Source organism: Podarcis vaucheri (genome assembly GCF_965113315.1).
Source record: "Podarcis vaucheri genome assembly, chromosome: 11".
Lineage (NCBI taxonomy): Eukaryota > Metazoa > Chordata > Lepidosauria > Squamata > Lacertidae > Podarcis > Podarcis vaucheri.
The window spans coordinates 24,678,624-24,703,148 of NC_138749.1; the positions used below are offsets into that span (position 1 = coordinate 24,678,624).

Consider the following 24,525-nt stretch of genomic DNA (forward strand, 5'->3'; position numbering starts at 1 on the left):
GCATAATGTGCAATCTTTCAATGGCACCTTTTGTGTTACTTTCACCCGAGCATGCTATTCCTCTGTGTTTTTATGCCTTCACCTTATCCGTTCAAAATGGCCATGGACTAGGGCTGTATTTGTATGAATGGAAACAAATACAGCTAGATGCTTGAAGAGAGGCTATTTGGGAAGCTGTGCTGCTCGTGCTCATGTTAATAACAGGAGCACAGAATACTGCTTTCCCTCCCCACCACACCCCCAGCTTATGCTAAGTGGTGTGGAGATAGCCCAGGATTGCCTCATTGGCTCTGCTTTAAGGTTGCCAAGGCTGCTAAGTTTCAAACACCCAAAATTGGGGTGGAGGCGGGGAGGCAGGGCAGGGCAGAGCCTAGGCAAGCAAGGGAGAAACAGGGGGCTGGGCTTCCTGGCTTCACCCATGCCTTTAAAAACAAAAGGGGAAGGAGATTCCAAGTCTCTCCTTATTGCAAAGTTCATTTGTTGTGCATATGTCTTTGACGGGGGAGCGGTGCATCTACACTATACGTTTAAAGCAGCATCATACCATTTTAAACAGTCATGGCTTCTCCCAAAGACTATTGGGAACTGTAGTTTGTTCAGGGTGCTGAGAGTTCTTAGGAGACCCCTTTTTCTCCTCTCACAGAGCTACAATTCCCAGAATTCTTGAGAAGAAGGATTGATGATACAACCATTATCAAACCCTATTCGTTGGATACCATCCTAAATCTTTAACAGTCTGGATGTGTTCCATGTAGACAGCTTATCTGCTTTCTTCCTGGGGCCTCTACTATTCATTTCTGGCCCTTGAGATTCCACCATTGCAGGAGGTTAGACTAGATGAACCTCAGGGTCTCTTCCAACTATACAATTCTATAGTTCTATCCACAACCTTAAAACCTACCCAAATAATTGCATGCTCTTAATGGAAATGCCTTCTATTGTTTCTTCGCTGTTAAATTATAGGCCGCATTCTAGAGTCAAAGCTTTCCAAGGTAGCCCCCAACTTAGGAATCCACAGTGTAAAATCAATAACAACTTTAAAACCATAACATACCATAATGTTGCCGTTTGCTTCTTACAGAGTTCTCACACTCTAGTGGCTAAGCAAACTACATGCTGCTTGTGTTTACCAAACTGTGTGATATTACCCTTAAAGAAAGTAACATTTGGGTCCTGACAAGAATTATATGGACATTAAATACGAATCAAATTCATTGAGAGAAAAGTCCTGATAAAACCTAATATACTCTGTTTAGGGAAGTTTTTAATGTTTGATGTTTTATTGTGCTTTTGATTCTGTTGGGAGCCACCCAGAGTGGCTGGGGAAACCCAACCAGATGTGCAGGGTATAAATTATTATTATTATTATTATTATTATTATTATTATTATTATTATTATTACTAGTAGTAGGATTACTACTACTACTCTGGTTCAAAACGCTTTACTTTAGGTCAGGTAATTGCACTGAATTTCAAAAAAATATTTCCGTTATATGTTCACCTTGTGTTAGCAAGTTATATTAACAATACTAACTAAAGCAGCTCCCTTCCTCTTGAGCTCTGTAAAGATCTTTCCTTTTTTAATTGGCCTAGTTATTTGGTGATTGAGAGGGAGCTATAATATTTAAGGAGCATTGCCCCAGTATGATGGGCTTTCCAGAGGGAGAGGGAAGGTGTTGCTCCTTTGAGGTCACTCCTTTGGTGTCTCCAGCAGGGGAGGGGTGCCCCCATCTCTTTCTTTTTTCTTTTTGGTATGTTTTATACTCTGTTGCTGTTGTCAAAAGAGGGTGAGAGGTTTTTGCTGCGGATGCTTGTGGACAACGATTCACGCCGCTCAGGGTGGAGCGTGCAGTTGAAAGGTTTAAGGTTGCTCATAAACTGCAGAGCACAGAGTGGGACCCTCTTTGGTTTAGAGATGGGGAGGGAGAGGACAGACGGGGCAGCAGAGGGGCTCAGCTCAGCCCTCTACTGCTCTGGTGCCCCACAACCTCAAAGGCAGCATCTGATTGGCTGAGCTCCCTACCAGACTCTAGCCATAGGAAAAGGATTGAAATTTAAAAGGTAGGCACTTCACTGTTGCCTCATATGTCAGCACAGCGTTGCTACTCTAGTGTGGGCCAGTGCTGCTTGCTCCTGCCTCTGGGAGGGGGGGGCCTGGGATTTAAGCCCCTAACCTGTGCCCTACACTCTGGCCTAGATGCCACTACTAACTCCAAGATGTGTAGCAGAACAAAAAAATTCAGGAAAAAAGAAATCCTATTGGAGGAAAGGGTATCTTTGAAGAGAGCTGAAGGGCTGAAACAGGAGTACTGCAACATTTAGTTGCAGCTCCTACTGATTTCTCCACACACACACACACACACACACACACACTGCACTAAACCGCTATGTGCCATTTACAAAGAGGCCCTTGATGCAACTTCCTGCAGAGTACATACATGGATTGATATGTAAATGCAATAGAACCATCTTGTTTCCTATTATTAATTAATAATCCGCCACCCCTGCTTTTGAAGTTTGCCTATTCATGCAGTTATCAAAGCAAAATGGCCTTTGAGATCAAGCAAACACTTTTGGGGGGGAATATATTGTTATTTTTCATTGTTTCACTCCCCCTGTCTTTTGAGTGCCACACTGACTCATCAATATCACAAGTGCAGTTAATGTAATTACGGTTTGGCAAATCTCATTACGGGCTCCTGACAAATAATGGCACAGTGTGAGGGGTCAGTCATTCAGCCTTTTGGACTTCATTTGTCATTATCAGACTTCACAATCAGGACTGCCAATTAAACATACAAGGCAGCATTTGGTGAGGGAGGGTTTCTCTTTAAAAAATGGCTGCCTGGGTCCCAGTGAAGCCTGGTACAGCAGTGTTCATCTTTATATTGAAAAAAATAAGGCCGAGGAGAAGAAATCCTCACAAACAAGTGTAAGCTGGAATCACAGAAAGAATGTGCGCAATGCAGCATTTCTGTCTTTTACTTCTGAGTAAAAGACAATTTACTTCTGAGTAAAAAATGCAGATAGGATTGTGCTGTAAATCAAATAATGATGATCTCCTCTTCTTGCAGACATTGCATAAGACAATAGGTGTACTTTTCCCTCTTTATCTGTTTGTTTTTGTGCAACGCATTTTGTGTAACATAAAAAACTTTAATAAATACTATTATTATTATTTACATTGCAGAGCCACCAGTTGTCCCTGTTTACCAGAGATAGTTGTGACTTTCTGGTCCTCTTGGTGTATAGGTATAATAATTACATCAGAATGTTCCTGTTCTAATCTGCCAAGTGTCAAAGAGCATAAAATCTAGTGTTGAAATTGAGGGTTGGGGTGGCATAGGGCAGAACTCCTTCCATTCTTTCACATTTTCAGAAGGCTGGAGGATGAATTTGAGGGATGGAGTGACGTGCACTGACTCTTCCTTGGACTGCATTCAGTAGGCACCTGTCATCTATGATTCCACTGTATTACCCCCCCATCTCCCCAAAAGAAAGTGCTCTGGAATAATGCTGCACTGTGATGTGAAGTGTCATTCTAAGGGGCGTTTGGAAAAGGCTGGGCCTCCCAGCTCAGTGCCGACTGGAGGAGCATCAGCGAGTGTGTATCCCCCACCCCTTTCCCAATTGCCCCCCTCACCGCAGGTCAGTGGTGCTGTGAGATTGGGGCATTTCAGACATTTATTTATCTCCTCTTTCTTGTGTTTTAACACCGTGCACCAGGAGAGCAACTGATGCCCAGGATCATGATAGCAAAGATAGCAGCGTGGTGTAGTGGTTAGAGCAGGGAACTGGATTTAGCTAGTGGTCCACATCCTTAGCTCCTCAGCCATGTGTGGGCCAACTTTGAGTGGCGGGCAGGGTGAGGAAAGTTGCTTGGGATTCAATTGGAAAAGGGGAAGGACACCTGGAGAAATGATTAAGCACATGCATGTTTAGTGTACACATGGGTCTTGATTTGGCCCCAAGAGAAGACAGCAGTTCCTGAAGGAATACAGGAAATATCATAGGAAGCTGCATTAAACTGAGTCAGACCATTGGTCCATTATAGTTCAATAATGTTTGCACTAACTGGCAGCAGCTCTCCGGGATTCTCTACTTGCAGAGGTGGCAAATGAGTATTTTTACTTTATTATTTTTCAAAGTCATTTCTCTGCTACCTTTTCACATCAAGGGTGCATCCAGATTTACTGAGCATTCACTCTGTTTGTGGGGAGGTTAGATGATGTTGAGCCCAAAGTGAGTATTAACTCACACTTTCCCCTGCATTTTCCCATCACTTCCCCAGTCACAAAAAAATTTGATCTTTTGGGGAAGTGAGTTCATTGCGCAACCTGAATTTGCAGATATGTGATTGAACTACGGCTTTAAAAATGCAGGGTTTCCAGTTGCACTGGGAAGGATATTAGAGGGACAACCTACAACTCATTCTTTGCTTTTGGGAGCACACCTGGAAATGTGAAATTAAGGGAGTTTTGTTTATACACAGATCAATAAAGACTGAACTGAAAGCGTAAGAAACAAGGTAATCAAACAGCACAACAAGAAATTATTGTTTAGTTGCAAATGGTCCTTCTTGAACATTATGGTAGGTTTCCCCTGCCCCCCAATACCCATTTTCTCCTTTAAAACCCTAATCTTTGGTGATGGGTCATGCTGTGCTTTTGTACTGGAAACCTTGAAGGCTCATAATTTAATGGCAGGTATCTCTACAGGGAGAAGATTAAAGTGTACAGACTTCTTCTAACCACGAGCCATTAAATCACTTTTCACAGTTGGGCATAGCAAGCAGCATTGTGTGTGACATATAAACTCTCAATTAACATGCATTTTTGTTATACCCCGTGGTGGCAAATGTGTTTAAATGAGGCTATTCATATGTCACCCTCCTTTGGCCCTTATGCTCCCAGGCAGCATAACCTAGAGGTGTAAAGTTGCAATTAGTTACATGGTAGGAAAGTCCTGTTGACTTCAATGGAGCTGGTGGGTGTGGGTGGGTGTGGAATAAGGAAGGGGGAGAAATTCAGTTCACATTTAAAGGTGAATCTGCCTAATTCATCCTTTCTGGAACAATACATGAGCAAAAATCACAACCGTCATTTGAAATTTGCACTTGTCCGAATTTTGCAATGTGGTTCTCCAGCCAAGTAATTTGAACAAAAATTCATATACCGTGATAAAGGATGCATAAAATGCATATGTTAGTGAAAATAACGTTAACAATCTGTTAGGTATGGGGAAACTGCTTTGCAAAAATATGTACATTAGGGAAAATGCATACAGTTGTGCATATTGGGAGAAATTCACTGATAAATCCTCACAAGGACCTCTTCCTTTTTAATGCAACTTAATGTGAAGAACTGAAGTTAAGACTGGAAAAATGAGAAACTCTCCCAAGTTGTTCCAGAGAGAAAGCAGACATGCAAGCTTGGCAGCAAGGACAGAAGGCCCAGGGCACAACACTCTGTCCCTTCTCTCCTTGAGCTAAATAAAAACTTGAATTCTGAATAAAGTAACTTTAACTACACCATGCAGGTTGAATCCAGCAGGGATGTGAGGGCTTTCTTGTGTTTTGTACAGTCTGTCACAATTATGGAACGAAGAAAGTGGATAGAGAAAAGTTTTGTGTCTCATAATAATAGAACTTGCGTATATCTGATGAAGCTCAGTGATGGAAGATTCAGGACAGAATCTTTAAGAAGTAATTCTTCATGCAGCATATAGTTAAACTGCAGAATTCACACCCACAGGAGGCAGGGATGGCCACCAATTTGGATGGCTTTAAAAGAGGATCAGTAGAGGTTAAAGGCTATCAGTAGCTTCTAGCCATGATTCTCTGCCTCTATGGTTGGGAGGCAGTGATGCTTCTGAATTCCAGATGCTGGAAACATCTGGAGGGGAGAGGGCTCCTGTGCTCAAGTCCTGCTTGCAGGTTTCCCACAGGCATCTGGTTGGCCACTGTAGTAGTAGTAGTAGTAGTAGTAGTAGTAATTTATTATCTATACCCCGCCCATCTGACTGGGTTTCCCCAGCCACTCTGGGCAGCTTCCAACTGAATATTAAAAACATCAGCATCAGACATTAAAAACATCCCTAAACAGAGCCGCTTTCAGTTGTCTTTTAAAAGTAAAATAGTTGTTTATTGCCTTGACATCTGCTGGGAGGGCATTCCACAGGGCAGGCGCCACTACCGAGAAGGCCCTCTGCCTGGTTCCTTGTAACCTCACTTCTCGCAGCAAGGGAACTGCCAGAAGGCCCTCGGCACTGGACCTCAGTGTCCGGGCTGGATGATGGGGGTGGAGACGCTCCTTCAGGTATACTGGCCTGAGGCCGTTTAGGGCTTTAAAGGTCAACACCAGCACTTTGAATTGTGCTCAGAAACGTACTGGGAGCCAATGAAGATCTTTCAGGACCAGTGTGCTGGACAGGATGCTGGACTAGATGGCGCATTGGCCTTGATCCATCAGGCTCTTATGTTCCTAGAAGTGGGCAGTGTTCTCTGGAAAGAGAGATTGATTGCTAAACCACCCTGACCATAGTGCTTTAAATGTATAGTGTGGATGTGACGTTTATCTCCCATAGGACTGCTGTTTAAAAGAAAAAGAAGCCACATTCAGTGGAATCACACAGTTCAAGCAATGTGTAGTTTGGCTCTCAATAGCATTCATATCAGCCCCCCAAGGTAAACTAGTGATGATATCCCATATGGTAAATGTGGGGCTTAGGCTAAGGATACATGGCTACACACACACACACACACACACACACACACACACACAACTGTATTTATAGGTTGATGAGAATGAGCTAGAAGAGGGAGGAAATGACTGTTACAAAGATTTTGAGGGTGCTTGATAACAACAGGATCTGTGTACTTAAAGCATAGTGCTGTGCCAATACCTGTTCTCAGTGTGCTACATTAATTGAACACTCCCAACAGTAATAGTCAGCTTTACCACACTAGCATGAGCACACATTTTATTGTGATAATGGAGTGCAATTATCGCACAGAAGTGCGTTAATTTGTCACGAAACCTCCACGACGATGACATTCTTTCCCTTTAAACTTTTTAAACTGCTTTTCGAGGCACTAAATTAAAATCTCTGTGAAATGAGAGGTTAGCAGCTAGGTTCACGTTCTCATGATAATGTGTTCTTGAAACCAGGAAATGGGAGCTTAGTCAGCTAGCTGACTGCCGTCCCATGATGAGGAAATTCTTACCTCCATTTCATCCCAGATTTTTCAGATTCAAAGCAGTTGTGACACACAGTCATTTGCACACACACACACCCCCCAGTTATTCTTTCCACCCAGGTGTGGGGAATGTTTTGTAGCCCAGTTGCTGCATTCTCCCATTTGCATCCTTCCAGGGTCCAAATTGTGCGCCAGTTGTGGGTAGGGACGGGTGCAAAAGTGGCCAGAGCAATGGATGTGAATTGTACCCACGTACAGTAGGTTACATTCCAACCATGTGACCTTTCTCCATACGGACACACCCCTCCACCCTCCTTCCAGGGAAGCAAAAGGCGTTATTGGAGGTCAAGGCCACATTGCCACCAGACAAAAAACACTCAAGGAGGGTTTCTAATTTATCTATTTCCGGAACAAATACAGTGGTACCTCAGGTTAAAGATGCTTCAGGTTACAGACTCCGCTAACCCAGAAATAGTACCTCGGGTTAAGAACTTTGCTTCAGGATGAGAACAGAAATCACGCAGCAGCGGTGCGGCGGCAGTGGGAGGCCCCATTAGCTAAAGTGGTGCTTCAGATTAAGAACAGTTTCAGGTTAAGAATGGACCTCCAGAACAAATTAAGTTCTTAACCTGAGGTACCACTGTATGCATGCTAGCTGGTTGCTGTAACAGTTAAAACCATTTTTTTCCTGTCTAGGAGCATAATCCAAAATTGGGGTGGCCACTTGCTTGCTGCATTTCAAGGTTTATACCTGCTTAAAGAGGCAATTGTGTGAGGCAGGGTTGTTTGTAGAGCTTGACATTGCCTCTGCAGTGAAAAATGTTGATTGCCACAAATAAAAAAAGCCCTCCCCTTTTAACCCCAAAAATGGATGTACTTGGGTTTTCCGGGGGGGGGGGGGGGACAACTTGTAATCTGTCCTTGCCAGCAGCTACCTCTTTTTTCATGTCCTGTTGTTCCCCACACCTGCCTTTATCTAAGGAAAGAGTGATCAGATGGCTTACTACCTGCAAATTTGTAGCTGTTTCTATAGTGTCCATCCTCACTCCACAGTTCATATGAGAAACAACTTGACATGTCTTGCATGATTCATGGGACTGGGAAGTGGCTAGAAGTCCCACTTAAAGGATGGCATTTTAGAATGGAATAGGGTGAATCATTAGGAGTTAGCAGCAATGGCAGGAAACGGCACTCTAGTTAATTGCCTGCTCCTGCCTTGATCTAGCACACCGAGAGTACAGCGTGTTCCCAGAAATGTGTGGAGTAGACGAGGATGCATGAACCTGCCGCCACCCACAAGAACATGGTCTGTAGGGGGACTTTAGCTAGAGTGCATGTGATTTGTGAGATAGTTCATCTCTTAAACAGCAAAATCCAGATGCTTAAATGCATCCCTTTAGAATATATTGGCCTATAGATATATCTATACACAAACTCACACACGCACACAGATCTGTTCTCCATAAAATGTACTCTCAGATTCTCAACAGATCTGTTAATGGGAGAGTGTGTTCATCTGGCAAGAGTTCTGTATCTGACTTAGTATAAACATGACTAATCTGAAACAGGAGCAGCCTTGATTTAATTTCCTTGGAACATCATGCTGGGGGCGGGGGGGGGGGAGCACAGACAGACAGAAATTGGCAGTTTCCAAAGGAAGAGAAAAGGGAAAGACATGGGCTCAAGTTTACCACAACAGCAATGGAGATTGATTTTGATTTTAGATGTTCTCCTCTTAGTGTAGAGCATTTGCACTTTAGAGTCATAAGGAAGGCAGGGAGAAATAAACAGTTCAGAGGATATAGAGATATCAGGTGTGCACACACCATACATTTAAAGCACACGCTTCCCCCGCCCAATAATCCCAGTAACTGTAGTATGTAAAGTGTGCTGGGAATATTTGCTCTGTGTGAGTAAACTCCCTGGATTTATTTTATTTATAGAATTTATATGCCGCCCTATACCCACAGGTCTCAGGGCGGTTCACAGAATAAAATCAAAACATAAAACCAGAAAATGCATAATCAAAATAAAAACCCAATAAGCCACCCACCCCCTTTGGAGGAAGCAGTGTGCTTTAAATGCATGGTGTGTACACAGACATTGTTGATACAGAGAGAACAGAAAGATATTGTGAGGTTAGTGTTGGGTTTAATTTTGCCATTATCTTGGAGGACGTTTGCAGCTAGTCGAATCCTGAGATTTTGATGCACTTTTTAAAATTGTAATTTTAGAACTCACAGTGGTTGAGAAAATTGTAGTAATGGGTTTTGTGAGCTCATAGGAATACAGCTTCCAGCAGCCAAAAACTTCACTTCTGGGAATGCTCTCCCCATTTTAGGATGACGTTCATAGATTCAGATGGAACTTTCTAGGCTTCTCTACTTGGCAAACGGCCAATTTTAATGTTAAGGAGATCCGGTTTGGGTTTGATGGGTTCCAGTGCACCACAGTCTGCAGCTGTTCCAGTCCCGGTTTTACACAAAGCTCAGGGGACTAGGCCCTGAAGCAGCTGAGGACTGTAGATGTTCGGTGGGCTTTTGTCATGACTAATGTGTGTTTGTGTTTGTTCTAAAGTGTTTTGGTCATTATTTTTCATGTAACTCTTGCACCATTCTTCTTGGCTACATCTTGGGAAAGCCAGCTGCATTCCTTTGAGGAAGGGCCACACCTCCGTGGTAGAGCAACTGTTTTGGGGGCAGAAGGTCCCAGGTTCAAGCCCTGGCATCTCCCTAGCCTGAAGCCATGGAAAGCTGCTGCCAATCAGTGTAGACAGCACTGAGCTAGATGGGCCAGTGGGCTGTGATTTGAAAGAAGGCAGTTCCCCATGTTTTTCATTTGGAACCGCCACTTCTCTTTTAACATTTTCCTATTGGGGTGGGGTGAGATGAGAAATACGAATCTTGATGGTTTTTTCTTTAGTTGAAGCATTTTTACCTCACACTCCAGCCAAACATGTTTTACAAGACGATGAGACATGGGTGGCGCTGTAGTCTAAACCACTGAGCCTCTTGGGCTTACCGAAGGTCAGTGGTTTGAATCCCCACGACGGAGTGAGCTCCCATTGCTCTGTCTCAACTTCTGCCAACCTAGCAGTTCAAAAGCATGCCAGTGCAAGTAGATAAATTGGTATCGCTGCAGCAAGAAGGTAAACGGTGTTTCCGTGCGCTGCTCTGGTTTCTGTCACGGTGTCCCATTGTGCCAGAAGCGGTTTAGTCATGCTGGCCACATGACCCGGAAAGCTGTCTGTGGACAAACGCCAGCTCCCTTGGTCTGAAAGCGAGATGAGCGCCACAACCCCATAGTCGCCTTTGACTGGACTTACCCTTCCAGGGTCCTTTACTTTTTTTTCAGTAGTAAGACAGTCTCTGCCCTCAGGTTTGTAATCTAGAAAAGGTGGCATGAGAAAGGTGGGAAGAATGGGAGTGAAGGCAGAAAAAATAAAACTCAGGCACTTAGTTACATAGTACATATTCCTTCTGCATGACCACATGGAATAGAAACAGTTTAAGGAGAGGAAAAGAAGAAAGTTGCTGGCGTCTCAGTTGATAGAGCAGCCTTGATTCCCTCCTCACCCTCTGCTGCGCTCAAATGGAATGGCTGCTGACTGGTAAGGGAGAGGAAAAGCCAATGAAGTGGCCCTGCTTCCCTTACTTACTTACTTACTTATGAAAGTATTTCTATACCATCATAGATGGTGTAGAAATCAGGGCAGTGTACAATGTGAAAACACAGAGCACCATCTTAAAAAATAAAGATACAGATCATCATTCAGGCTACTAATTGTAAAAATAAAAATTAAATGTTTACAGTTTTAAAGTGGTATCTGGTTTTTTTGACAACGCAATCCCCTTTGGTCTAGTCCAGTGTTTTCCAAGCTTGGGTCTTCCGCTGTTTTCGAACTACAGTTCCCATTATCCCTGACCGCTGGTCCTGCTAACTAGGGATGATGGGAGTTGTAGGTCAGAAACAGCTGGACCCAAGTTTGGGAAACACTGGTCTAGTGTGATCTTTGGCAGATCAACAGCTGAATTATGAGTCTGTCTAGAAACAACTTCTCTCTTGCCAGAGCAAGCCGAGAAGGGTAAAGGGCTTCACTTGCCCCTGTTGGTGGTCTGATTATGCTCTGACATACAATTTTTAGACCATTCCAGGTGGTCATTCAGAAAGACTGTGTAACTAAGAATTGGTGCCTGAGTTTTCTTTTTTTCCTGCAAGGAGGATCAACCTTAGAGAGACGAAAGCTGTGAAAAGGCAGAGCTGTTGTTCTCAGCAGATTGATGACAGCACTCTGCCTGACCTGCCCTCGGTCAATAGAATCCTGCCCTGTAAATCTTGCAGAAAGTGGAAGCACAGAACAATGCAGGCTTCCATTTCCCTTCTCGGCAGCCATCTTGGAGGGCTGTGGAACACCTTTTCTGCACCAACTACTGCAGTAATATTGTTCAGCTCCTGCATTCTGCACTCCAGTTAGTACCGGCTATATCTGCAGCAATATAATCTTCAGACAGCCTCAGCCTCCTGTTTAAGTCTTTGTGGTTCAACTGTGCGGAAGCCAGGGATGCCCTTTCCAGGATAAAATGCTTTAATACTTCGGTTGAGAGTCTCTCTTTCTCGCTGGCAGAGAGAAGGTAGGGAGGGCATTGGAATTTGAAACAAACAAACATTTCTTGGGAAAGAATTAGGGTGATTTGATCAATGGCACCTGCATCGAAACACCAATGCCTCCTGCAAAGATGGGAGGATATTTGAGAATTCCCAACTCATCCTCACTGACGACAGTTGTCACATAAGGAATTTGAGACTTGCCTGAAGACGTCATCGACCCACAGGGAAGGAAGCTTTCCTATGCTATATATTACAAGCTAACTCAGATTTATCGAGTAAGTGAAACACATCTTTGTCATTGGGGAAACATCCGTTCAAATCTCTTCCTCCAATTTACACAGAGAAAGTTGATCTGCAAGCTTTTCTCTCAGTGTTAAGCCCTATTCATTTGTGTCCCTCACCCCATGGTTTTAAGCTGAGAAGAAAAAACCTGTGTGAAAGCTGGCTGTTACAGAGAAATTGCTGAAGTCTCAAGGGGAGAAGCAAGCAAAATCACCCACAGTTGTACTGAGAAGCCAACTCCCTTCAGGTTTCTCTCCTACACCTGGCAGTAGCCATTCCGTCTGGCTAAAGGAGAGGGAGAGAAGGGAAGCGTTCTTGATCCCTCAACTGTCATCGAGCAACATCTCGCTGTGATCATCTGGAGGAACACTGTTAGTTGCTCCACATGTTTCAGAGGCCACAATGCCCTAGAAGTCGGGCATTTGGTTGTCACTAGTCCCATGCTGTGGAACACTTTTCCAGCTGAGATTGGGCAGGCATCCTTGCTTTTGACTTCCTGGTGTCTTCCAGAGATGTTTTCTTTTTCCCGTTCTTTTAAAAGTTTTATTTTATTTTATTTATGCTTTTCAAGTTTATACATTTCATTAGTCTTACAATCAATTTAACATTCCAAAAATTTGACTTCCTTCCCCCTCTTTCTGCGGTTCCTTAAATTTATTTTTTAAAATATCTTCTGCATATCCAAATTTATTTAGTTTGCTCAATTTATTATCTAATTTAAATATATACTCTTATAAAACTGCAGGTTATTACAATAATCCTGCTAATGTTTTAATCTGTTTGCAATTTATCTGTAAATATTCAATAAACCATTTCCAGTCTTTTATAAAAAGTTTATCTTGATTTCTTTTTCTTCCGGTAAGTTCCACCATTTCTTCATATTCCATAAGTTTTTGTGTCAATTCTTCCTTTGCTGGGACTTCAGCTTCTTTCCACCTTTGGGCAGGTAGCATTCTTGCTGGTGTAGTAGCATACATAAATAAATTTCTATACAATTGCGTGGACAGGCAGAGTCCCCCCAACCCCAGGCGACCCCCGAGCAGAATAATGACTCATGACAACGTGTTATGGGATTAAAATTGGCCAGTGGCGTAGCGTGGGTTGTCAGCACCCGGGGCAAGGCAAGTAATTTGCGCCCCCTAACCCGTGGATTTGCGCCCCCTAACCCTAACCCCCAGATGTTGCGCCCGGTGCGGCCGGCCCCCCCTGCACCCCCCACGCTACGCCACTGAAATTGGCCACAACTTTATTAAGTTTTAGATGTAGGAAGACCTTGGCTCAGGCACTGGGCAATTATCCTTCCCAGTCCCCAGCTGGGGATCTGGGAGACATCAGGGTTATCCAGAATGTGTGGGGATCGGGCTGGCTCTAGGGAACCATATTTTTTGCTCTATAAGACGCACCAGACCACAAGACGCACCTAGTTTTTGGAGGAGGAAAACAAGAAAAGAAAAAAAATCTGAATCAGAGAAGCCAGAATAGCAAGAGGGATCGCTGCGCAGTGAAAGCAGCAATCCCTCTTGCTGTTCTGGCTTCTGGGATAGCTGTGCAGCCTGCATTCACTCCATAAGACGCACACACATTTCCCCTTACTTTTTAGGAGGGGAAAAGTGAGTCTTATAGAGAAGAAATACAGTATGTTCAAGCAGAGAGCCTGCCCCCCATTTCGCCGCCATCGCAGGGGAGAGCAATGACAACCTCTCGGTCTATGGCCAATGCCTCTCCCCTCAAAACCCCTTTAATGGGGAACCCTAGGCTCACCGCCGCAAGGGGTGTGTGGGTCACCGCTTCACCCCCCCATTTAGGAAGATAGACTAAAGGATTCCGCCTAAGGCCTGAAACCACCAAAGTTGTGATGTTTTGCTACGGGAAAGGCAAAACCTGCCAATGCAGGAAAATTCCTTTCCAGCCCTTCAACAGCGATCCTGACGTAGCAGCGCCTACGTACCTGTGGAGAAGAGGTTAACTTGCAAAAGAAGACTTAACTGAGGGAGGGCAGGGTGGGAGAAGCTCTGAAGCCAACTGGCACTTTGCAGGTGAGATTCACCTTCTGTTGTGTGGGCAGGGCAGTCCCTCCCCTTACCTGGCCGATCCTATGAGAACACCTCCCCAGGCGGGATTGGGTGATTGGCTGAGGTAGGCGGAGACCTCCAGGTATCCAGCCTGGGGAGGATGAAGCCAGCCCAAACTACCAGGAGTCACACTGGGATCGGGGGGGCTGCGTGCAACCCAACAAAGGCCCCCCCATTTGATGTGGGGAGCGGTCATTTAGGTAGTTCTGTCCCTATAATTCCCAAAAGAAAAGCTTCTGGGGTTGTTGTTTTTATAAAAGCTATATCATTGTATATCATTTCTGGAGATGTTTGTTTGTTTGCTTGTTATTTTTCTGTACTGATCCTTCCAAGGATCACAAGGCAGTTTACAACTGAGAAGAGATTGGTGTGCCGACTCATTGCACCATGTCACTTTTTCTGCCCTGTTTTCTGCGTTAATCTGCAAATACCGCAATCAGCACCACAAATCTTATTGAAATACAAACGTTATTTCTCCTCAAAATATGTGTGTTAAAATGTATTTTGGTTATTTTTAAATTTTCATTTTATTTTTTCACCAAGAACTGTGTCGGAACATTCAGGAAGAGCAAAAGCCATTGGGTAAATAACAGATCAGTTCTAGGCATGTTTACTTGGAAGAAAGTCCCATTGCATCCTTTAAGGTTTATTCCCTGATGAGTGTGTATAGGATTGTATCTTACATTTCAATCCACACATTAGTCCCGAAGATACAGATCAGGTCATTCTTACTGGAAGTTGCAAAGATTTAATTTCTCAACGATCCCTTCTTAAAAGCTGGGGATGAGAAGCAAAGATATTTGATGTATAATGATTTTGGCTAGCATTGTAGTAATATAACTTTAATAAAATTGTAATTTTTAAAAAGTTGGGAAGGGGAATTAGAATGCATGCATCTCCCTAAGGCTATATGTGAGACACAGAAGAACTTTGATAACAGAAGCATTTTTCTTATTGCAAAGTAACCATTTCCCTATGTGTATGGCTATTAGGTAGAAAAATCATACTTCTTCCTCTAGCTGTTTTACAGGTTTTAAAACAGCTTCCATTTGTTAATGAAATATAGTTATGTCAATGGGCCCTGACTAACAGCTGATCAAAAAATGAAATCTTTTTGAGTCGCTAATGGGCTGGCACGGTAAGAAGTCTGAGTTACTGCCATTTGCAAGGTTGCCATGGTAACTGGCGCATCTTTTATGAAAGCCGTTTATCATATTCTGATAAACTACACATTCCTAAAGAACTCAGCATGCTTCCCTCTGCTCCCCTCCCCGCAAAAAAACCCACATCTCTGTGACCCTGGACTTCAAAAGCACTGGCACTTTCTTCCCTTCCCTTTAATATTAATGAAATTCCAGTTTCTGTGTCTTATCTTAGGGCTTAGCCACACTTACCTTTTGCTCTGCTTTTTCCAGGCAGAGGCCTGCACTTTAATGCTCCATGTCTGAGCACTTTTAATTTTTTTTTATTTTGCCCTGAGCTTTCCCTGCTCTTTAAAACTGAATCGGAGCAAATGTCAATTCGGGTTTCCCGTGGATTAGTGTTTGCTCTGATTGAGCTCTAAAGAGCAGGTTTTCATGGAGAAAGCTCCGGAGCAACAAACTTGAAGCTTTAAATCGTGGCGTGTCCCTGGAAAGAGCAGAGGAAAGGTACGTGTGGATAAGCCTTTAGTCATGTGAACGTGCTGGAGGGCAACCTGCATGAAGCAGACATTTTAGCGGCTGCTTTTGTAAAGAAGAAAAATGGGGAGTGCAATCTGATATCCGGTTGAATGCACAAATAGCAATGCGAAGCCAAAAATATTCCTTCATGATCCACATTACTGTATAAATTGGTTGCTGTAATAGAAATCCCTTGACTGAATTAAAAGAACAAACACCCAACCCAACACTGCTGTTTAATTATATGCAAAAACCTGCTCTCTTGAGGCAAGCCAACTCATACTGCCTACAGGTAGTGCCAGTCTAATTACCTTGTTCTTTTCACTGATCTCTCTCTCTCTCTTTCTCTCTCTCTCTCCTAAGGTCAACCCAAATAAAAACTTATTCCTGGGATAATGCCCAGGTTATTTTGGTCGGTAATAAATGCGACATGGAAGAAGAACGGGTAATCTCCACCGACAGAGGGAAACATTTAGCAGAACAACTTGGTAAGAAGAGAATTTATATACAAAAAAAAAGAATTTGAGCTCCAGCTGCACCGTACATTTAAAGCAGTTGTCTGACCACTTGAAATCGTCATGGTTTCCCTTAAAGAATCCAGGGAGCTGTGGTTTGTTAAGGATGCTGAGAGTTCTTGAGAGACCACCATTCCTCTCGCAGAGCTGCAGAGAGGGACTGGTTATTAAGCCACTGTGGGAATTACAGCTCTTTGAGGGGAGCAGGGGTTCCCTAACAACTCTCAGCACCCTTAACAAAGTGCACTTCCCAGAATTCTTTGGAGGAAGCTATGATGGTTTAAAGTGGCATGGCACTTATTTAAATGTAGAGTGCAGAAGGGGCCTTTGTTGTTCAAATTCAAATATCTTTAATACGGTCAATGACCAACAAGGGGCCTTTGTTGTTTGTTGTGGTCCATTCCATCTGTTTGCATGCCACAGGAACTTCTGACAGGGGCTTGCGCATATTGACTGCCCATCACTCTCCCAGTTGCTCAGCACAAAAGGGAGTATAGTGGTACCTCGGGTTATATATGCTTCAGGTTACATACACTTCAGGTTACAGACTCCCCTAACCCAGAAATAGTACCTCGGGTTAAGAACTTTGCTTCAGGATGAGAATAGAAATCGTGCAGCAGCAGGAGGCCCCATTAGCTAAAGTGGTGCTTCAGGTTAAGAACAGACCTCCAGAACGAATTAAGTTCTTAACCCGAGGTACCAATGCATAGTGTGAAATGAGAAACATGCTCAACTGGCAAGGCAGATTCTCCTTTCTCAAGTGGTTTCTCCAGCAAATGCAGTTAGTGGCCAGTAGGGATGAGCGAATCTATCAGTTTTGCTTTTTCTCAGTTTCGAATTTCTTTCCCCATTTTAAATTCAGTTTGCAACAATTCTGCATCTGTTTGCAAAGTTGTTGCTTCTGTTTTTTTGAGTTGTCCCATAAGAACACAAGAATTGCCTGCTGGACCAGACTGACAGCCCATGTTGTCCAGCATCCTCTTTGTACGGAGACCAACCAGATGCAAACAGGGCCCAAACACAAGAGCACTCTCCCCTCCAGCTGTTTCCAGAGACTATTGTGGCTTAGTACCCAATGATAGTCTTATCCTCCATGAATTTGCCCAATCCTCTCAGAAATTCATCGGCATCCTGGCACACAGTTCTCCTAATATAGTCATGTTTGAATGCAATTCCCCCTAATATAATCCATTTTGGGGGCTGTTATTTTCAGGAATATATGTATTTTTATGCACACTTTTGCCTAACGTACACATTTTTGAACACATGTTTTGGTTGGAGAATTGCATCGCAAAATTTGAAGGAATGTGGATTTTTTAAAAAAGTGTTTGGATTCGCATATTGTTTCAGGAAGTGCAAATTAGGTAGAGTCACATAAAAACGCAAACCAAACTGAATTTCTTCCCCGATTCCTAGTAGCAGGCAGGGAGATTCCACCTTTATTTCTTAACGAACCTACAGTGGGAATGTAGCTTCTGATAAACACAGGAAATAAAACATAACTGGAGAAAAAGGCTAACTAGGGTTTCTACCTACTTTTCATATCGCCAGCTGCTGTCTCAACTCCTTCACACCCACTAATCTTAGTTTGATTGGGGAGTTTTATGATTCTGTGCTCTGCATCTCTTCCTCTAAGAGCTTAATTGCACATTGACTGGCTTAAGACATAATGTTAAATGACGAGCCTTGGGATCATCCATTTCCCCCCCTCCTCTCTCTTCCTCCATCATGGACCTAAAGAGGAGATAGAAAGAGCAGGTGAAGAAATGGTTAAGCACCCTTGAAAACTGCCCTTTTCCTGAAGCTGTGTTTCCTTATTAAAAGCAGCCCTCAGCATTTTAATACACACACGTATGCGCATAGCATCTTGTTAAGCCCTAAAAGAACATCAGAAGTGACTGTTTCCTGAGTCTTTGCTATTTTTGTGAGCAGGACTAGGGGAGTGGGCATGGATGCCGAGCCCTTTTCTTCTCCAGTAAACCAAGGAAACAAGCATGAGCAGAGGATTAGAAAACGAGACGGCAAAATCTCTTGGGCAAACTGGGGAAAAAACGCTGCGTAGCTGGGAAAGACAGCTCTGCGAAATAACTCATTAAAGAAGTTGGGTTGGAAATCCGTTCAGAGCATTTGCAGGTTCTGCTTTCTATAAGTGGCTCTTTCTTTTTTATCAGAGCTATCAACAGTACTTCAACAGCATATTAAGAGGTGTCCCTGTTGCGAATCTACGGTAGCTCTAGCCAAATGGTAGTTATAGAACGGGGCAGAGAGAGCCTGTTCCATTCATCAAAAAGCCTGCAGCTTAAATAAATCCGCTTGCATCTTGGGATTTACACTGCATTTTTCCTTCTTTTCTTTTTTTGCATGCCCTATGAAGTTTTTTTTAAATAATAAATGTGCCAATGCAACAAATTTGTGTTTGGAAACTTATATGCAGGCACACTTGGATTGTCTGCATGCAAAGTTTTAATTTTTTGAGAACTGAATAGGCACAGATGTGTTTGGATCCTTTCTCCCTGCCTATTAAAAAATGCCCAGGTTGCTGTGTGTTTTATAATTTACACTTAGGGCCTTTGTAAGTCAATTGGAGTGGATCATAACCCACAAAGACCATTTTCATATGTGGCATCAGTGCCTTTTAGCTTGCTTCTTTCTTTCTTTCTTTCTTTCTTTCTTTCTTTCTTTCTTTCTTTCTCTCTCTCTCTCTCTCTCTCTCATCAGCCTTGTGCGAAACTGGGAATGCAGGACAAAACATGGAAGGGATCCATTTTAAAATAGAAGATTAATTTAAGCCAATAAAATATGTTGTACGTTTGCATTATAGAATATACAAAAAGGCAGTTGAAGCCACAGGTGTAAAAATGCCCTGAGTTTACATAGAAACCATGCTCACCATTATCAGCACACTTACTTCTTATGCCCAAATCAAATCAGTTGCAAATTTTGGCTGGTGTAGCTTCACAGACAGTAGCTGTTCACTCTGTGTCAAACAGAACCTCATATAATAATCTTCCAAGCTTGGAAAATCCATACTGTAATTATTATTTTTTTACACCAAATGTTTAAGCCCCTTTCCCAGTGGAGCAAGCACTCCCAAACACCTGTGTTAATAGCCAGTATAATCACAGCCCCCAAAGGATTCTGTTTCTAGTAGTTTAGACACATTTCCATTAAGTGGCTATCTGGGGGGAAATTGATGCATATAGACTTATCCAGGCTTCCTGTCTAGCCTTCAAAGATATCCAGTTAACATGGCTGGAAAGAAAATAGGCCAGAAGTCTGATGATTTTGTTATGATGATTATTATTGAAATATTTCTGTTTCCACTATGTAAAAACATCCCAAAAAGCTTATTAAGGCAATACCTTTGTTAGGAAAACCAAAATGTCACAAACAACAGTGGGGTGCTGTTTTCATCATATTCAGCTTTTGAGTCTTCTTGGGAAGGAATATCAGTTCTCTGTTCTCTAATAGTGTCATAAAAACATAATAAGTGCCTGTTGGATCAGGCCAATGGCCCAACTTGTCTTGTCAGATGTCCTTAGCACTAGGATGGGGCACTGGTACCCTCCAGATGATGTTGGAGTCCAACTTTCATCCCTGACTAGCATGGCCCAGTGGTCAAGGATGATGGGAGCAGCAGTCCAGCAACATCTAAAGGGACTTCTGCATACCTGTCCTCTGCTGGCCACTATTAGAAACAGAATGAGGACCAGATGAGCTCTGTGGTCTGAGTTAGCATTTACAAGTCTTCTGTTCTTAATAAGCAGACATCGTCCCTCTTGGCTACAATGCAAAAACACAGCACCTTGCCTCCAGCTTCCTTGTTTTGTTTTTGTTAAATTAAACTTACTTATTGCATACACACAATACACAATCTATATGTCCAAAATAATACTAGTTTGTGGTTCGAGGACCCGATCCCCACGTAGTGGAATGAAAACACGAGGACACGTGATATAAGGTTAATGGGCAAGAAAAGGCCACAACTTTATTGATTACAGCAAGTGAAAATGTATTGGCTTAGGCATTGGATTACGTCAGCTGACTCCACCCCCTCAGAGAGGGGTGAGTCTAAAACAGGGGGGTTTATTCACCAGCAGGTGGAGCCTGTTGATGCTAATCCAACTATAAGCTCTCCCCTGATGTCACCGGGGGTCGTGCCATGGCCTCCTGCCAAGCAGGCATCGGACAGAATACACGACCGCCAGATTCCTTTAACGGAATACCCAAAAATTGAAGGCATAGGCGATGGCCACACCTAGCCCTTCGACACACCACAACACATTATTCCAATGCCTAACCTACCCACTAATACTACGAAAGTTGTGACGATTGCTACGAGGTAGGCGAAAAAACCAAAAAGCCTAATGCCAAATGGAAAAATTCCTACCAGGCCCCCTGGACAACCAGGGCAACCAACCTAAGGTCCCTAGCAAGGCCAAAAGAAAACTGAGACCCTGAGCTCTAAGGGAGTGGAGGGTGGGTGACTCGCGACGGGACGACGAAAAGTGAGGCCGGAAGGCTGGTGCCGCAGCAATTTGGGCTGCTAAACACGCCCCCTCGCAGGCACCTGGTTGGGTGCCTGCCCGTGGGTGTAGGCCAGCCAGGTGAGTGGGAGGCAGGGGGCTAACGCCCCCTGCTTGAGGCGGAGTCCGGCTCCCGACCACAACCACTCCCCTCTCTTGCAGGAGGAGGGTCTATATTGTTACATAAGTCCGCACTTTTAGCTTTCCAGAACTCCCTCCTCTACGTTTCTTTCTCTGTCTTGCTCAAACAGCACTTCGTTTTTCCTTTAGAAAAAGATTACACCTACATCATCACCCTTAGCTAGGAAGGGAAAAGATATGCTACCTATCCCTTCCCACCCCAGTTCTGGTGGGCTTCAAATTTCTGGGAAATGCCTGCCATGTCATGGCTGTTGGCTCCCATTAAGAGACATTTGTCTGGCCCTGAGCCATTAGGCCAGGGGTCAGCAACCTAAGGCCCATGGGCCACAAGCGGCCCACGGGGGTCGTTTAGCCAGCCCACAAGCTGCCCCTGAATTGAGCCGCCCACTCAGTGTCCCCGCGCGCTGCGCTAAACCGGCGCAGTGCAGGGACTCACTTCCACGGCGCCAGAAATCGCGTCTGCACAGACGCTGAAAACAGCGGGCGGGCGATCCAACCCACAGAGGGATCTCCACTGGAGTGAACCAGCTCAGGCAAGGTAAACCTTGCTGACCCCTCCATTATGCAGTAATCTGTTTTAACAAAAGGCACAAGCAGGCTAACGTCCCTAACAGATGGAGATGAATACCTGGCCATCTGGTTCATCGCGCAAAGGGCTGAGCCCTTGTGTGGTCTCCTAGAACAGTCACTCTTCTCTCTTTCCTGTGCAATGGTGGCACAGAAGCATTTGCACTAGGATTAGTCCAGTTTAAACTTAAGCCCTAAATTCATACTGCAGCCATGGAGAATCCGTGGTAAACCAAATCTTGTTAGACCACAGCTCCCCTCATGGGCTAATGGGCGTTAGAGCCATGAGAAGATAAGAAGCTGCCTTATACCAAGTCAGGCCTTTGGGCCATCTAACTCAGTACCATTGAAACTGATTGGCTGCGGCTCTCCAGGGTTTCAGGCAAGAGTCTTTCCCAGTCCTACACGAAGACACCTTTTTGTATGCTAAGCATGTACTCTATCGCTGAGCTATCACTCTATCCCCTAAAGCAAGGCCAGCAATCTTTCACCCATCTAGATGTTCTTGGACTCCCAACTCCCAACAGCCCCAGAGACATGGCCACTTGCCAAGGATGATGGGAGTTGGGGGGTCCTACAACATCTGAAGGGCTGAAGGTTCCTCACCCCTGTCCTCCTGAGCCCAGTTGCTCCTTTGCTTGTCTTTGCATCTACCCCAAAGCGCCGTCTAGTCAGTACCTGAAGAAGGTAAATATAATGTTGAATGGTTGCAAGTGCTGTTTCTGAATGATTGCAAGTCTGTCTGTTTCTACCAGGTTTTGAATTCTTTGAAACAAGTGCCAAGGACAACGTCAACGTCAAGCAGACCTTTGAACGGCTTGTGGATATCATCTGCGACAAAATGTCAGAAAGTCTGGAGGCAGATCCTGCCATTGCTGCCGGTAAACAGAACACAAGACTAAAGGACAGCCCTCCTCCACAGCAACCCAACTGTGGCTGTTAATAGAGTCATTGTCGACAGAGGCGGCTCCAGCGTGTTCTTTTGCCAATAGAGTATTTACATAGGGTCTATATGCCTTTATTTATAACGTCTTACCGGTTCATTTTGGGGGAAATATATCTTCTTTAACGCCCACTGCTGGTACAGTATGTGCATAGAGTTGCTTTGCGAAACAGATCGCAAATGTGTAAGGACAGGGCCCTCCGATTTCTCAGCATTTGGCCTCTGCACGTAGATGACTGTTCGTCTGCGCTCTTTATGTTCACCTTTATGCCCGTTCCACCTTTAGCTGGTGCTGTGACCTCAGGTCCACATTTTGTCTGGATTTTTCTCTTCCTTCATCCCATTTCCGGTTAATGCTATTGACTCTTCTAGGTTGATGATCCAGCAAGTCAGAAATAGGACTCCCGCTCCTTGGCACTCCAAATCAATACTAGCACTGCAGAAAGGTAGCAATCTAATCACGCCAGCACAGCTGTACCTTCCAGGTAACTTGCCAGTCTGCATTCTCCAGAGAGGTCCATGCTTCAAGGTGGCTGGGGCCCATTAGCAAAACCGCAGGTGTCCTGCTAACCAGCGACAGGGATGGAGAATTTAGATCTCCCAGATCAGGGCTACCTGCCTCTCAGACAGCCTTCATTGAGAAGGGTGTCCTACATTCAAAACCAAGACACAACAGTTCCCTGGCTTTCAGCCATAGGCCTTGCAGAGTCTGATTGTTTACCAAATATTTCTGGGTTTTTGGTTTTCCTTCACTCGAGCATTGCTTATCTTGAGGGATACTTGTCCAAACTTCAGACCATATTCACACAAACTTTAATTTCAGTTTAATAATAATAATAATAAAACCACTGTAAATTCTTAACAGTTTCACTATCGGTCACACTCAGTGGGCAGTTAAAAATGAGGAAGGGACTGGCTGTTTTTTTAAAGTGGAGCAACGCACTTCAATTGTTTATGGTGTAAGCAGCCAAGGTGTAGGATTTGTCCTTCCCAGGATATCTCAGTGCACCACAGACAATACAGTTACTTGCACTACAGAAAGTAGAGCCAAAAATAACTCCCACTACAACTAACACATTTTTGATACGGACACAGATGGAAGTTCCAAGGATTCAGAGCTTTGAATATAGATAGATACATTAGTGAAGTCATTGGAGGCCAATGGAAAGAAATTTATTCTTCTCTAATTGTCAAAAGCATGTACAAGAAATGAGTGAAGAAACGTTACATAATGAAGAAGGACAAAGAGAGGCAACATAAAAAAGTAAAAAATATAACAAGAGTAATTGGGTTGCAGGCCTGTTCTCAGTTCTACATGCATGGGAACGTTGATATCCAAAGTGCATTACTCTTGCTGTCCTTATTGGATGTACTAAACTCCTGATAGTAACACCAGTGAAAATATATAAATTTTGATCAAGTTATTCTTAGCCAAAATTTAGTGGCACCCTGATCCTCAATATAGACAAGTTGGAAGAGACCTCAAAGGTCATTGGCCCACCCCCCCCAGTGGTGCAGGAGTCCCACTACAGCACCCCCAAAAGGTTGACTTCCAATGCTTCAGTTGCATATGCATAGCTCTATCTTCACAGGAGTTTCCTCCTCCTCCTGGACAGAATGGGAACCCTGTAGGTGCTCAGTGAAGCTTCCCATTACATGTGCCAGGCATTCTACTACATATATACATGAAAAGGGTGCCCTTTCACCCATGGGTGTCTGTATGATGCCGTGAAGATCTGCATAGCTTTGTAGGTACCCTTTGCATGGAACAGCAGCTCTCTGAAATCACTGAGGCTAGTTTATACATGTGTACTCTACACTGGCTGACGGTCGGACCAGGCGATGACTTGCATGAATGAATGGGACATTGCAGATTTATCCCTTCATCAACTCAAGTAGAATATTTTTCAACGGAAGCAGCTTACACCTGCAGATCAAGATCAAGAAATCAACTGATCTGCATGCATATATGAACCAGCCTTACCGTTTTATGAAACACATTTCGGTTTGTT

General features: G+C 43.9%; 1 protein-coding gene across 4 annotated transcripts in view; it reads left to right on the forward strand.

The window, feature by feature from the left end:
• Window positions 1–22,530, forward strand: part of RAB3C (RAB3C, member RAS oncogene family) — a 108,244-nt gene extending 85,714 nt beyond the window's left edge. For all 4 annotated transcript variants that reach the window (XM_082242244.1, XM_082242243.1, XM_082242242.1 and 1 more), the window contains exons 4-5: window positions 16,185–16,309; window positions 22,326–22,530. In XM_082242244.1, coding sequence (XP_082098370.1) covers window positions 16,185–16,309; window positions 22,326–22,513 — 313 coding nt within the window. In that variant the 3' untranslated portion in view covers window positions 22,514–22,530. The remainder of the gene's footprint in view (window positions 1–16,184; window positions 16,310–22,325) is intronic.
• The last annotated feature ends 1,995 nt before the right edge of the window (window positions 22,531–24,525 follow it).